Source organism: Nelumbo lutea, chromosome 3, assembly GCF_056320005.1.
Source record: "Nelumbo lutea isolate HS-2025 chromosome 3, American lotus-T2T, whole genome shotgun sequence".
NCBI classification, from domain to species: Eukaryota; Viridiplantae; Streptophyta; class Magnoliopsida; order Proteales; family Nelumbonaceae; genus Nelumbo; species Nelumbo lutea.
This window is the reverse complement of record NC_142686.1, coordinates 61440738-61454282: the sequence shown is the minus strand read 5'-3', so window position 1 is coordinate 61454282 and position 13545 is coordinate 61440738. Positions and strand designations below refer to the sequence as shown.

General features: G+C 37.0%; 1 protein-coding gene across 2 annotated transcripts in view; it reads right to left on the bottom strand.

Annotated features, from left to right (window-relative positions):
- LOC148865261 (26S proteasome non-ATPase regulatory subunit 1 homolog A-like) overlaps window positions 1-12996 on the bottom strand; it is a 46236-nt gene extending 33240 nt beyond the window's left edge. Inside the window, exons 1-3 of one of the 2 annotated variants that reach the window (XM_088977810.1) lie at window positions 12714-12996; window positions 12416-12619; window positions 84-147 (exon numbers count right to left, since the gene is read on the bottom strand). In XM_088977810.1, the coding sequence (XP_088833936.1) occupies window positions 84-147; window positions 12416-12558 (207 nt within the window). In that variant the 5' untranslated portion in view covers window positions 12559-12619; window positions 12714-12996. The remainder of the gene's footprint in view (window positions 1-83; window positions 148-12415; window positions 12620-12713) is intronic. The other variant, XM_088977811.1, reaches the window with a different exon arrangement.
- Window positions 12997-13545: the final 549 nt, after the last annotated feature.

Sequence of the window (13545 nt, the reverse complement as noted above, 5' to 3'; positions counted from 1 at the left end):
TGGAATTTAGGGACATTCTAAATCATGGAAATAGAGATAAAGATTATCAGAATATGGAACATAAAATAGACAATGATTGCTACCTTCGACACAAGCAATGCAGCAAGCTGCCTCTGGTCAAACTCCTCATCTTCGTACAAACTTTCACTACACAAGAAAACAGACAAATAATTGAATTCCACATTTCCTACATAATAAATAAATATAATTATGAAACTTTAAAACTCCATGACACACTAGTACTCTAGCATTTAAAAAAATGAAAGGAAACATGGACCAGGAATCATTGGCTTCATTTTATATAAATTAAATAACATCCTAAACAAATATTCATTATTTGAGATGGAGCTGGCAAAATTTTCTTATTCAAACTGAGACATAAATCCAGAAGCAATCTTGAAAATTCGCACATGCACAACAAATATTCATTACCATACAATGTTTGCAACCAATGCAAGAACAGTGATTTTCCTGTCAGGATTTCTGCAATAGTAAGTGTAAAAATAAGTAATATTTGCAATACAAATGATGTTCAGTGCAAAACGTTTTACCTTTGGAGGAACCTCAAAACTATATTAAATTATGATTAAAAAGAGCTTCTGATGCAGATGCAGAAACAAGGAAAGAATTCGAAGGGAAACAACCCAACTTTCCAATTCCAATGCCAATTTCGGAAATTTTTTTTTTATCAATGCCAATTTCGGAATTTTTGGGTCATATGATATTGGTACTGTTTCAGTTTTTTTATTTACTCTCTAGTTGGTGTTGTCTTAAGAACATGGTTCTGTTTTTTAGATTTTTATTAGTATTTTGAAATTACTATTTATGGTAAATAATAATTTTGATAATTACCATTTTTAGCAATTTCCAGAGTCCTTAAAGTAAGTCAGTCATAGTGAGATCAGTAATGAGTTATTAGAGTTCTTTTAGTAATTAGAGTTCTCATTGTAGTGTCCTTATGGATCAGTTATGGATTTGTCTTAGTTTTAAAACAATTGGAAGTTGATTTAGGTCAGTTTCCTAGTCCAAATTGGAACCTGTAAAGGGACATCCGAGTTAACAAATTAAGTCTATAGTCATTGTAATTGTTGGAGTTCAGGAAGAATTGATTTGCTGAAATAAAGTTTGGTTTGGTGAATTCTGGTTGTTGCCAAGAAGTTTCTCTTTTTCCTCCCTCTCTAATTCCTTCTTCTAAGTGATTCACCTCTTGTTGTTTACCCCAACAACAAGAGCTCCTCTCTCTTCTGATTTCTTGCTCATTCCTTGGTAGACACAGTGTTTTAAAAGTGCAAGGTGCAAAAAAAGCATAAGGGGCAATTTGCCCCTGAGGCACAAGGCGCAAGGTGAGGCGCACGCCTTTTTGAAGTAAGGTGCAAAAATACAAAAAACCAAAAAATAAAAAAAAATCAAAAATGTCAGAAAAATCAAAAAATCAAAAAATTCTAAACATAATATTAATAAAAAATATAAACTTAAATTTTAAAATAAATGTTTTAAAAAAACTTATTATCTAAAATTAATACACATAAACATAACACGTAAAGCACATTCAAATGAAATTTAAAAATAAAATCAAACATATAAAACCATTTCAAGCATGTAAAACCCACAGTCTCTTTTTTTCCCTCAATTGCATTACTTCAAATAGCTACTAATGTGATGGAGGTAGGAACCTGCTGATTTCGGTCTTGGAAAAGTTGGGCCATAGATGATGGAAAAGTTGTGGAAAGCTGAACTGAGGGTTGAGACAAAGAGAATCATGTTCGATCTTGGAAGGGCTGGAGGTAGGAACCTGCTGAAAATCAAAGAAAGGAGGGCGACAATCCTCCTGCCTGACCAAGTTGTGTTGTGGTTGAAAGGTTTCATTGATGGAGTAGCCTACCCTTTCAGGACAGTAGGTTGGAGAAATTCCCTAGAAGTGCAAAGGAAGAGATTTGAAGCTGAGCTGAGAAAGAATGTAGAGGATGGTTCATTGCTATCACAGAATACTTTGACAACAGGAGACAAATGGTATGTCTTCCGGAAGGGAAGGAGGTACAGGGATGGCTGGTCTTTGCAGATAAGTTACAACAATACCTGTTACAGGTTGACAGCATATCTAACAAGGCACAGGACGCAAACACAAAGGAGCCTATTGAGCAAAACAATCCAAACCAGTTGGTAGTTGACAAAAATGATGAGAAGCAGGAAGCTACAAAACAAAGCTCCTCCCTTTGTGGAGAAGCTACTGTTAGATCGACAGGTGTAAAGAGGTTATTGCTTGAGGCTGAGAAAAGTATCTGGGAGAGGAGAATGGTGATAGTAGCCAACAAAGAAGTGAAGGACTGGAGAAAGTTGCTGGACACAGTGGTGTGTAACTTAGGAACGGAATCTGCTGCATAGTTGTCAAGGCAACAACTAAGCGAGTAGGCGGTTTTTCATGGTCACCTCGCCCAAATGCCATACGTTTTGCATGTTAGGCGCCCTGCCCAAAGACCTAAGCGGGCGCCTACATTCATCTAAAAAACTATTTTTTTTTTAATTTATTGGATGTTTTATTCTTTTAAAATAAATTTGGTTACATGATATCATTTTAGTATTAAGACCAAGCAGCCTGTTTTTTCTTTACGTCATAAGGGTTTTTTTTTTCGATTGGAGAGGAGGAGAACCGAAGGCTTCAAGCCCAGCCCAACCACCTCAGCTCCAGCAGGTAAGTTCCTCTTCTTCTTCTTCTTTTTCCAGATTTCAGACACTTTTTCCTTTTTTTTCGAAAAAACAGGGGCTCCACCAGTCCTCCCTCTCTTCTTCTCTTTTCCAGATTTCAGTCAAACCAGTCCTGAGTTCTCTCTTCTCAGCTCAGACATTTTTTCATTTTTTTCGAAAAAACAGGGGCTCCACCCCTATACTCCTTGGTCCTCCCTTTCTCCACTCATCATCATCATCATCATCATCTTTTTTTTTTTTTTTGAAAAAACAGGGGCTCCGCCCTATACTCCTCTCCTCCCTTCACTGATTCAGTCATTGTTCTCACTTCTCACTTCAGTTTTTAACAGCCAAACCTATCATTAATATATATGAATATGATTATATGGCTGAAATCTATAGATATTATATTTATAGATTCCATCGCCTAGGCGCCTGGGCGCCCCATGGTCGCCTAGCCTCACCTAGTCACCTTGGCAACTATGATCTGCTGTAGCATTAAAGCCATTCTCAGACAGGAAGGCAGTCCTTGATGTAGGCAATGGAGCGTGGGGTTTCACAACATCCGATTCTGAAGAGGGCTTGATCCAGCTTCAAAACTGGAACCTGCTATGTAATGAAATGGAACACACCTCTAGAAGCTTCATGCTCAAGTTGATAGGACTTCCTTTTCATCTCTGGAACGAGTCGAACCTGGAGAATATAGTGAGGCTGTTGGGAGGAGCTCTGGAGGAAATTAATCTTCAAGATTTACACACGGCCGAGGTTAAGATTGCAGAGGCAAGCCTAATTGGGAAGCTGGAAAGTCGGTGAAGGAAAACCAAAAGATAAGCAATCTAATATTAAGGCAAGGAATTCAAAAGGCTTTGAATTAAAAGGAGAGAAAGAGCTGGAAAAGGCAATGAAAGGAAGATTACAAATGGACGGTGGGGATGAGAAAAGAATTGAAAAAAAAAAAAAAAGAAATGGGTGAAAGTCAATGGGTTAGGAGATAAAATAGGAATTACATCAAAAGAAAAAGGAGAAGAAGCTAGAAAGAGAGGAACCGGCACCAGCTGGTAATGGAGGATTTAAGTTAAAGAAGTTTAACAGTCTAAATAGGTTGGCGGTTAATCTTAAAGTAAAGGCGGGATTTAAAAAAGAGGGACTATAGAGGGGCATTTCTGGAAGAAGACACATTCGACTGAATGAGAAGAAGATCGATCATCTGAGAATAGATCGACTGCTCACAGAAGGGGAAGAAGAGGAGAAATGGATCTGGGCAATGACAATATACGATAATGGAAGAGAGAAAAGTGTACAAGGAGGTGAAGAAGACAAGAGAGGGCTGCCAAGAACGGGGGAGGAGCCCAATCCCAGAAGACAGAGACAGCGGAAAAAGCCCACAGTGCGGGGAGAAAAGATGGAGAAGTGGGAGAGAAGAAAGTAGATGATGGATGTCTTGTTCAGGCGAGCTGCAGGTAGTGTGAACCGCATAAAGAAAAGGGATTTAATAGGGAGGAAAGTTTTAATGACGGACAAGGAGAAGTGACGGGGTTGCAGATGAGTTCCTTGGAACAAGGAGAGGAGCATATCCCTTCTCAAAAGTTTGTTCCGGAGGAAGAAGAAGCAGAGGAAGGGGGGTGCTAAGTAAGCAAAGAAGCAGAGTAAAGGGGGGAAAGTAAGAAGAAAAAATCGTGAATCCATCTATACTGATTCAACTCCAAGATCAGAGGAGGTGAGTCAATACTTCATTCCGGACACTCCTCTACTAGAAGGGTTAAATAAGGAGATTAGTGAGGGTGAAGAGAGTTTAAAAGGAGGAGAAAGGGAGAGAAAAAAAAGAAAAATAGAAGATAGAGGGAAGGGAAAGGAGGAGAATCGCAAAACACGGTTAATAATAGGAAAAGGAGACAATCAGGTAATACTATAGAGTCAGGAAGAGGGGAAAGGAAAAGAAAGGAATGAAGTTAACAAAACAAGGGAGGGGGAAGAGGAGGAGGTAACTATGCACTCCCCTCAAATTGGTCAAACTGATTCAGAGGTAATACAAGATGGGGAGGTAAATATAGAAAAATTGGTATAGAGGGAGGTTCAGATTGGAAAATCACTTGGATTAGTCTTCTGGGGAGGGGGAGGTTTTGCCCAAAACCACGTTCGAGAAATTTTAGCAGAAGAAGAAAGAAGAGAAAGAGAGAAAAAGAGAAATCCTAGAGAAGAACAAGGGGGGGGGGGGGGAATGAGGAAGAGGAAAAAGAGGAAATTTTGGATGAAAACGAGTAAAGAGGAATAGGATAGTGGGGAAGGGGGGAGGGGAAGAGAGATGAATATCCTCAGTTGGGATGTGAGAGGTTTGAGGGATGGAAAAGGCGGAAGTGGTAAGAATTCTAACTAGAAACACCAAACCAGATGTCTTACTGTTGGAGGAAACAAAACTGGAAAGTTTTGACTTGAGATTGGGGAGAGTGTGCAGAATGGGTGGACCTACAGGCTTAGGGATGGTCAGGAGGGGTTGGGATAATTTGGAATTCAGAAGGCTCCAAAGTTGATTTATTGGGAAATTTCTGGAATTCACTTGTGTTACAGCCTTGTAATGTAGATGCATTGCCAGTTTAAAGTAATGGGCTTGTAATTGAAGTAGGTGCTTGATGTTGTTGGTGTGTCATCTAGACAACCAATGTGATAGGATGTAACCTTTGCTTTTAATAAATTTTCTTTCTTCTTGATTCTTCAAAAAAAATGATTCTGCGAGCCGTCTTTGTAACAAGCCCCTAAAGGCAAGCCCAAGCAAAGCCATGTTAGGGTCTTAAAATTCTTAACCCTTACACAAAAATAAATGATTTTATAATGTTAATTGTCTTTTAAGAAGATATTTTACTAAGATGAATTAATGAACAACATTAGCAAATATAGGGTTCTCAGAGCTTCAGTGAACGAGCAAAACAAGTGAATCCGAGTGGATTAAGAATTTAAGACCCTAACATGGATTTGTTTGGGCTTGCCTCGAGAGGCTTTGTTTGGGGTACAAGGGTAGAGCCCCCAGCCCAACCGTTAGGTTCAAAAAAGAAAAAAAAAAGGAACAAAAAATTAAAAAGGCGCAGGCCTGGGCTGAAGCGCAAGGCACACCAGGCGCACGCCTTTTGAAAGTGCTGCGCCTAGGACCTAGGCAAGGCACATACCTTAAAAGCACCTCACCTAAGCGCCTAGGTGCTCCTGAGGTGCACCTTCTAAATCACTAGGTAGACAACAAGCAATCTACTTACTTTAATCACTCCTCCACTCCACTAAGCTCACCACCAGATCTTAGATTAGGACCCCTACCTTATCCGCCATCACCCCTTTATGCTCCCTTATGAAGCAATAAAAAATAATAGATGTCCTAGAAATAAACGCTTTATACATTGCATGATAATGTCTTTGTCAAATCAAAAAGTAAACTTTTACATTTGTGTATGTCCAATTCTATTTGTGCACATCAGGAAAGACAAATAAAACATTTAATGAAAATCTCAAAAAAAGAGACCAGGATCAAGAACTGAACCAAAATCAAGAAAAATGTGGATATAGTTATCGCGAAGACCTTAGAGACCACAGTATGACAGAATATCAATGGAATCATCTTATCATTCTGAAATAGGCAACTGTACTTTCTTAAACATAGACGAGATAATTGCTTCCCTATGGACAAAGTCAAAGGTACCAAGCAACATCATGATCAAGGGGAGGGGGAAAAAAAGCAAAAATGCACTGAAGCACAAAACTGTTAAATTGCATTAAATCTTTTCCTCACTCTTACCCTGATACAAACTGAGCTCCATTATAACCAGAATAGGTATATAGAATGCATCAATCATGAGTAAAAGTGCAAACAAAGATGCTGACAGCAATAAACGGGGAAAAACAGTCATATCAAAGGCAATGCCTATTTTCAGCCTTCTTTACATGCATCCACCTTTCCAATGTTCCCAAAGATGACAAAACAAAACCAAGCAGCAACAGAGTCCTATTTTGTTTTCTGTTGATATGATTACATCCTTAATTGCATATAACACAACTACTGATGAAAGGGGAGCAATAGCCTACTAGAAATATGCAACTATAGAAAAAGATTTATATGGCTGAACACAAAGAATTGAGTTAAGATTTAAATGATGATCAAGATGACAAAAGGGGGATAATCAAAACAAAAAGGAAAGAATCCCTCCCGTACATGTGAAAGCTGTTTACAAATTAGACTGATCCCCATGATAAAGAAATGGTTGGGCAAAGCCAAAATGTGAAGGCTGCTCTTTAGGTGATACCAGAGTTTTAAGAGCAAGAGGCGCAAGAAAAGTACAAAGCCTTCTAGCTCCCAGGGTACAAGGCACATAACTGGACAAAGTAAAGCACAATTTAAAAAAAAATAAAAACAAAAATACATGAAAACCTGAACTTTAAGAGAAATTAAATGCTTTATTTAAGCTTATTAGCTTAAATCAAAATACACAAGCATGAAACATGAAACAAATTCAAAGTGAAAGTGAAAGGAAATGAAAGTGGATCATGCCAAAGTGCTTCAAACACTTGACAATTCAAGCATGTCAATAGGGTTGTCAATGCATTGGACAGACCTGAAACGAACCAAACCACTTATAGGGTCTGTGTCTATATTATGTGTCCTGATTATAATTTGGGTTGGAATCAGTTTTGGCTGTTCCAAAGTAGTTAAGACCTGAATCACACAGACACACGCAAACATATATGTGTGTATACTGCTATCCTTGGGAAAATAGCTACCAAAGGAAAGGGATGCAGTCTTTCTCTTGGCTTTTGGAGAGGAGAGGGCAGAGAAGAAAACATCATTCACACAAGTTTTCGTGCTTCCTGCGCTGGCTTGGCTCTTTGACCAAGGAGACATTCTGGTGGGAAGCTGACTACTACATAAGCCTCCATCAGTCCAGGAGAGAAGCAGGCTACCTTTCATATATATACATACGCACATACACATATGCATATGCATGTATATATGTACATACATACATACATATGTACACACACATATTCTATTCTACCTCTTAGAAAGAAAAGAACTTAAAACAAACTTTGTGACTTGTCAAGGAACTTTCTAATTGACCTTTACGAAGAAGTCCCACATCCTCTTTTTCAACCTCAAACTTTGTGACTTATCAAGGAAACTACTTCCAGCAGAATCTTTTCCTTTAATTTTGGTCTTTGAAACCATTCCCTAATATGTCCTCTTGAATTTACAGAAAGGAGCCAAGGACCACCACCGAAAATGCCCTCCTTCAGTCGTGAAAAACTTTTGTAGCATGAACTAATTGTCCATGGTGAGACAGGCACAATATTCGGGCTCCATATTGATAGCTCATTTGACTGGGTGCCTATAAGTTCTAATGGACTTGTAGATATTTTCGCTAGGATGGGTGGCAAGGAACCAGTTTGAATGGGGATGTCCAGGGCCAGGTTGTAATTTGTAATTTCCTTTACTTCTATAATTAGAGTTCCTTGTGTTTAGGAGCTTATCTTGTATCACCTTTGGGTCTGTTGTATATGTTTTTCCCTGCTGTTTTCTTCTGGAGCAGTGTGGTAATTTTTTTTCTTTTTGTAAATAACATCAGTTCCATTAAAATAATGAATAGATACAAGAAGATCCCCTCAGAGGCGCGAGGAGCAGCCTCTCCAAACAGCAAATACAGAAACTACAACAGAGAAAACATGATTGTTGAAATTAAAACAATATTTACAATTGTGCCCAGAACAATGTTTCCCTATTTATCCCTTGTTTTGCCAAGACATCAGCAAAAGCATTAGCTGATCTCCCAACCCAGTGTGGCAATTTTCTTGAATGAAATTTTTTTTTTTGATAAATAATTTTCTTGAATGAAATATTTACTGTTGCTTATGAAAAAAATGAAACAAGGCAGTGCAACTGACCCAAATTTTTGGGCCAGTATATATGAAGGGGTTTGTTGTATGATTTACGCCATAGTTCAGTCTGTTTTATGGCTAGAGATCGCAGATCAGTTGTCCTGGTGTTGCTTCTTTAGTGGAAATTTTGCTATCTTAGATCTTTTTTTTTTTTTTTGGATAGACAATTTTGCTGAGATCCTATCACCAATAACTAGAGCTTTGGGTATTCAAAAAGTCCCTTTTTTTTGTTTTAAAGGTTTGTAAACTATTACTAGTGCACAAGCATCAATGAAAGGTAATTTTCAAGCACTAATAAAATGGTGTAAAACACATAAGATGTTAAACAATAACCAAAAAGAAAACTTATTAAAGGCATGCACCTAGGTGCACCAGGCATGGATCTTGTGAAAGAGGCCACGCCTAGGTTGAAGCAAGGTGCATGCCTTAAAATGTGATACCAGCCCTGCAAAAACCTAAAGCATCTATAAGGGTGAGAAAAATGCAATTCCTGTGCAATTTCCACTGAAATGAAATAAAATGAGGTTCAAAGAAAATAACCAATGACATATTCCTTCAACTAAACTCTCCTTCAATCATAAAATGATGTATGAGGTCCAAAGAAAATAACCAATGACATATTTTTCCTTCAACTAAACTCTCCTTCAATCATGAAATGATGTGAATAAAATGCTATTTGTTAAGCTTTTACTGATAAAAAAAAATGCTATTTGTTAAGCAATGGATATGATGGAAACTTGAAAATATTTGGATAGGTTAATATTAGTGTAAGGCGCAAAAATACAAAAATGCCAAAATAGTTAAAAAAGATCAGAAAATTAAAAAAATATTAAGAAAATATTAAACATAATATTAATAAAAATATAAACTTAAATTTTAAAATAAATGTTTTAGAAAACCTATTATCTAAAATTAAAATACATGAAAATAACATGTAAAGCGCATTCAAATGAAAATTTAAAAATAAAATCAAACATATAAAACATTTTCAAGCATGTAAAACCCACAATCTCTTTTTTTTCTTCAATTGCATTACTTCAAACAGCTAATGTGATGTAAAACATCTTGCATTCCTGATTCTACAAGCCGCCATTGTACCAAGTCCCTTGAGGCAAGCCCAAACAAATCCATGGTAGGGTCTTAAATTCTTAATCCTTACACAAAAATAAATGATTTTATAATGTTGACTGTATTTTAAGAAGATATTTTAGTAGGATGAATAAATGAACAACATTAGCAAATAGGGGGGCTCTCAAAGCTTCAGTGAACAAATAAACCAAAGCGGATTAAGAATTTAAAACCCTAACATGGATTTGTTTGGGCTCGCCTTGAGGGGCTTGGTTGAGGGTCCAAAGGCAGAGCCCCTGGCCCAGCCATTAGGTTCATAAAAAGGTGCAAAAAATTAAAAAGGCGCATGGCTGCACACCTGGGCTGAAGTGTAAGGCACACCAGGCACACGCCTTTTGAAAGTGTTGCGCCTAGGACCTAGGCGCATACCTTAAAATGCGCCTAGCCTGAGCACCTAGACACGCCTGGGATGCACCTTCTAAATCACTAGTTAATATCAAACAAAAACACAATTGTCAAGGCAATGCCTAGTAGGGGTGGAAACGAATCGAGCTTTTCACGATCTATTCAAGCTCGACTCGTGAAAAGCTCGATTTGGCTCAGTTTAAACCAAGCTTTGAGCCGAGTTCGAGCCCAATATATAGGCTCCTTTGCTAATTGAATCAAGCTCAAGCCCAATGACGCTCAGCTCGTTAGGCTCGCAAGCCTAATCGAGCCTCACATATATGTATACATATATACATACATATATATTAATTAATTTTTATTATATATAATAATACTTTTATTTTTATGTATAATAATAAATAACTTTTATAATTATTATTTTTTTGTATGTAAAATAAAATATATATATATATATATTATTTATCATGTGTATACATATATACATACATATATAATAAATAATTTTTATTATATATAATAATACTTTTATTTTTATGTATAATAATAAATAACTTTTATAATTATTATTTTTTTGTATGTAAAATAATATATATATATATATTATTTATCATGTGTATACATATATACATACATATATAATAAATAATTTTTATTATATATAATAATACTTTTATTTTTATGTATAATAATAAATAAATTTTATAATTATTATTTTTTTGTATGTAAAATAAAAAATATTTTTATATGTATATTTTTAGCTTTTATAGGAAGCTTGGCTCGTAGTTGAGCTCGAATTTGCAAGCCTTTGAGCCGAGCCAAATTCAAGCTGAAGTCTCTAGCTCGAATCAAGCTCGAGCTAGAGCCTAACATTGTTTTGGCAAGCCAAACTCCAATAGCCAGGTATTCAGATCAGCTTGGCTCGAATCTACCCCTAATGCCTTGGCAACAAGGCACCCATGGATGATCACCTTGCTTAGGCAGCTACATTTCTGTACAAGGTTATATGATATTTCTCTTTTATGTTATGAGATTATAACTCTGTCTGTCTGTTAGTGTGAGCTTGTCTTACACTGCGGTCCCAAGCCCAAATAAAGGAGTTGTGTCAGGTTCGCAGCCAGCACTAAAAACTTTTTCCAAACTCTTATTGTCATGAATCCTGAACTGAGATGGATGAGTGGAAAATTTAAAAAGGATAGAGTCAGAAATGAAGTCATTCGAAGGAACCTAGGATTAGCTCCAAGAGGTGACAAAATGAAAGGATGTAGACTAAGATGGTTTAGTCACGTGCATAGGCAACCACCTACAGCACCCAAGAAGAAGCGATCTGTTACAAATTGACTAGGTTAGAAGAGCTAGGGGCAGACCAAAATGGAGATGGGTTGAAGTAGTATCTAATGATTTAAGCACTTATAATTTAACAATAGATATGGCACTAACAGAACAGAATGGTGAAGCAGGATTCATGTAGCCAACCCCGTATAGTTGGAATAAGGCTTAGATGATTTTGACTATAATAATAAAATAGACACTAATAAACCAAATTATTCAGTTTGTGGGTTTATATACTAGTTTTCTTTTATTATGTCTTATTTGTTAGGGTTCAATCAAGAAATTTTCTGGATTTTTTTTTCTTTCTTCTTTTATTTGTTATGAATATGTTGATTTTCTATATATAAATTTCATACTTATTTGATGAAGATCATTCATACCACACACACCCCCCAGTTCCCCTATCCTTCACCTTGGTAACTTGAAATCTATGAAACAAAAATTTTATAAATAAACACAGTATTCCAATGTATTACTTATTCATTTGTAACAAAGTTTCCTAACCAGTCCCTTACTTCACACACTCACTCCTTCCTTTAATTACTGTAATGGTCCTGAAGGAATGGAGATTGTGATGACAACGTTTATCTTCTTTGGGTGTAATGTAGTTTGTCATGTAAATCAACCTAGGGACTCCAGCAAGTCCCATATGGATAGATACAACAACAGTAAAGGAGTGAGCTGTCGGCATGAAAACAAATAACACATCCATCCAACATAATTGAAGCGGCAAATTTGAAAGGCTTGGACTATGGACACTGTGCAATGTATATATTGAAGTCAACTTCTCTCTAACAGCAAAAGTGATCACGGAGTGGAGTTTGAAACCAGTATGGACCCCAATTTACAACAACTGTATCTACAATTTATGTAAGAAAGGATCATAAAGCTCTACTCCCACATTCGGGATCCTAAGAAGTCCTGCAAAAGACAGTTCCGAGATCTGCAATCTTGACGAAAACAACTGCAAGCTCGCAATAATTTGAACCAATCAAAGAGAAAAAGGGAAATTAGAGCATACATAACGGGAACGCTAGTTGAAATCTCGGGCCAGAAGTAATCAACAAAGGTGTTGAGATTGGAGAGCGCGTGAAGCTTCAACAACGGATGCTGCTCGTTCAGCATCGCCAATAGGCCACTCGCAGAGCTCACCATCGTCGCCATGGAAGAAAACCTTGCACGTTCTCCTTCTCCTTCCTTTACTAGGGTTTCGTCTCCGTTCCTCCTGTATTTTCACAAGACTAATAACTGATAAGATCGAAGCACGGAACTTTAGGGTTCGGATGAAAGCTTGAAACAACAATCTCAAAATCCAGTACCGATGCCACGACCTGTGGAATCCGAGTGGAAGAAAATCAAGAAATTGAAAGAATAGAAAATTGAAAATTCCTTTTCTTTTCTAGTCTAGTTTGACGGATTTCTTCGGGATCCAGCAAGGCAGCAACCATCTGGAGCCATGTCCTGAAGGTAAATTTTTAAAATAACCGTGCACGCTTTGGTAAAATTCTTTTCCTCGCTATATCCTGTCAGGCTGTCCCTGTGTCACTGTGGGCCCATATGAGGCCCATTAACCTTCAAGGTGTCTCATTATGGGTGTTACCTGGCGTCTTGGGTGTAAGAATACAAAACGTTTATATAATTTGCCACCTTGTAACAAGTGTTATCTTCGTCGATTGCCGCACAGGGCCCCAACGATTATCCCCGTGACAACCTGTCAAGTGTTTCGAGAATCAGCTCAACCTATCGAATGGGTCCCGATAAAATCTCGAACGTCTGATTTGAACATTTGTATCATCATAATTGACAAAAGTCTTAAGTAGCAATCATGCTTATTGCTTAATATAATTGAACTCAAAGAAGCTTTAGTCAAGTTAATTGCATGCTTAACACTGTTATAATACACCATTAGTATTCTCAATGAATTTAATATTACCAAAATATATAGAGTTAACATTTCCCCCTTTTTTATGATGACTAATCATTAATAAAAAATGATAGCAAATAGTTAAGCTCAAGTTAAGCGGACCAAGTTTACTCTCTTGAACAATATGCTACATAGATGCTTCTACTTAGATTATGTTTGATTTGAAGTAAAATGTAGGGAAAGACAAAAAAAAACCTATACAAGATTTGTAAATGTTTCTCTATCTT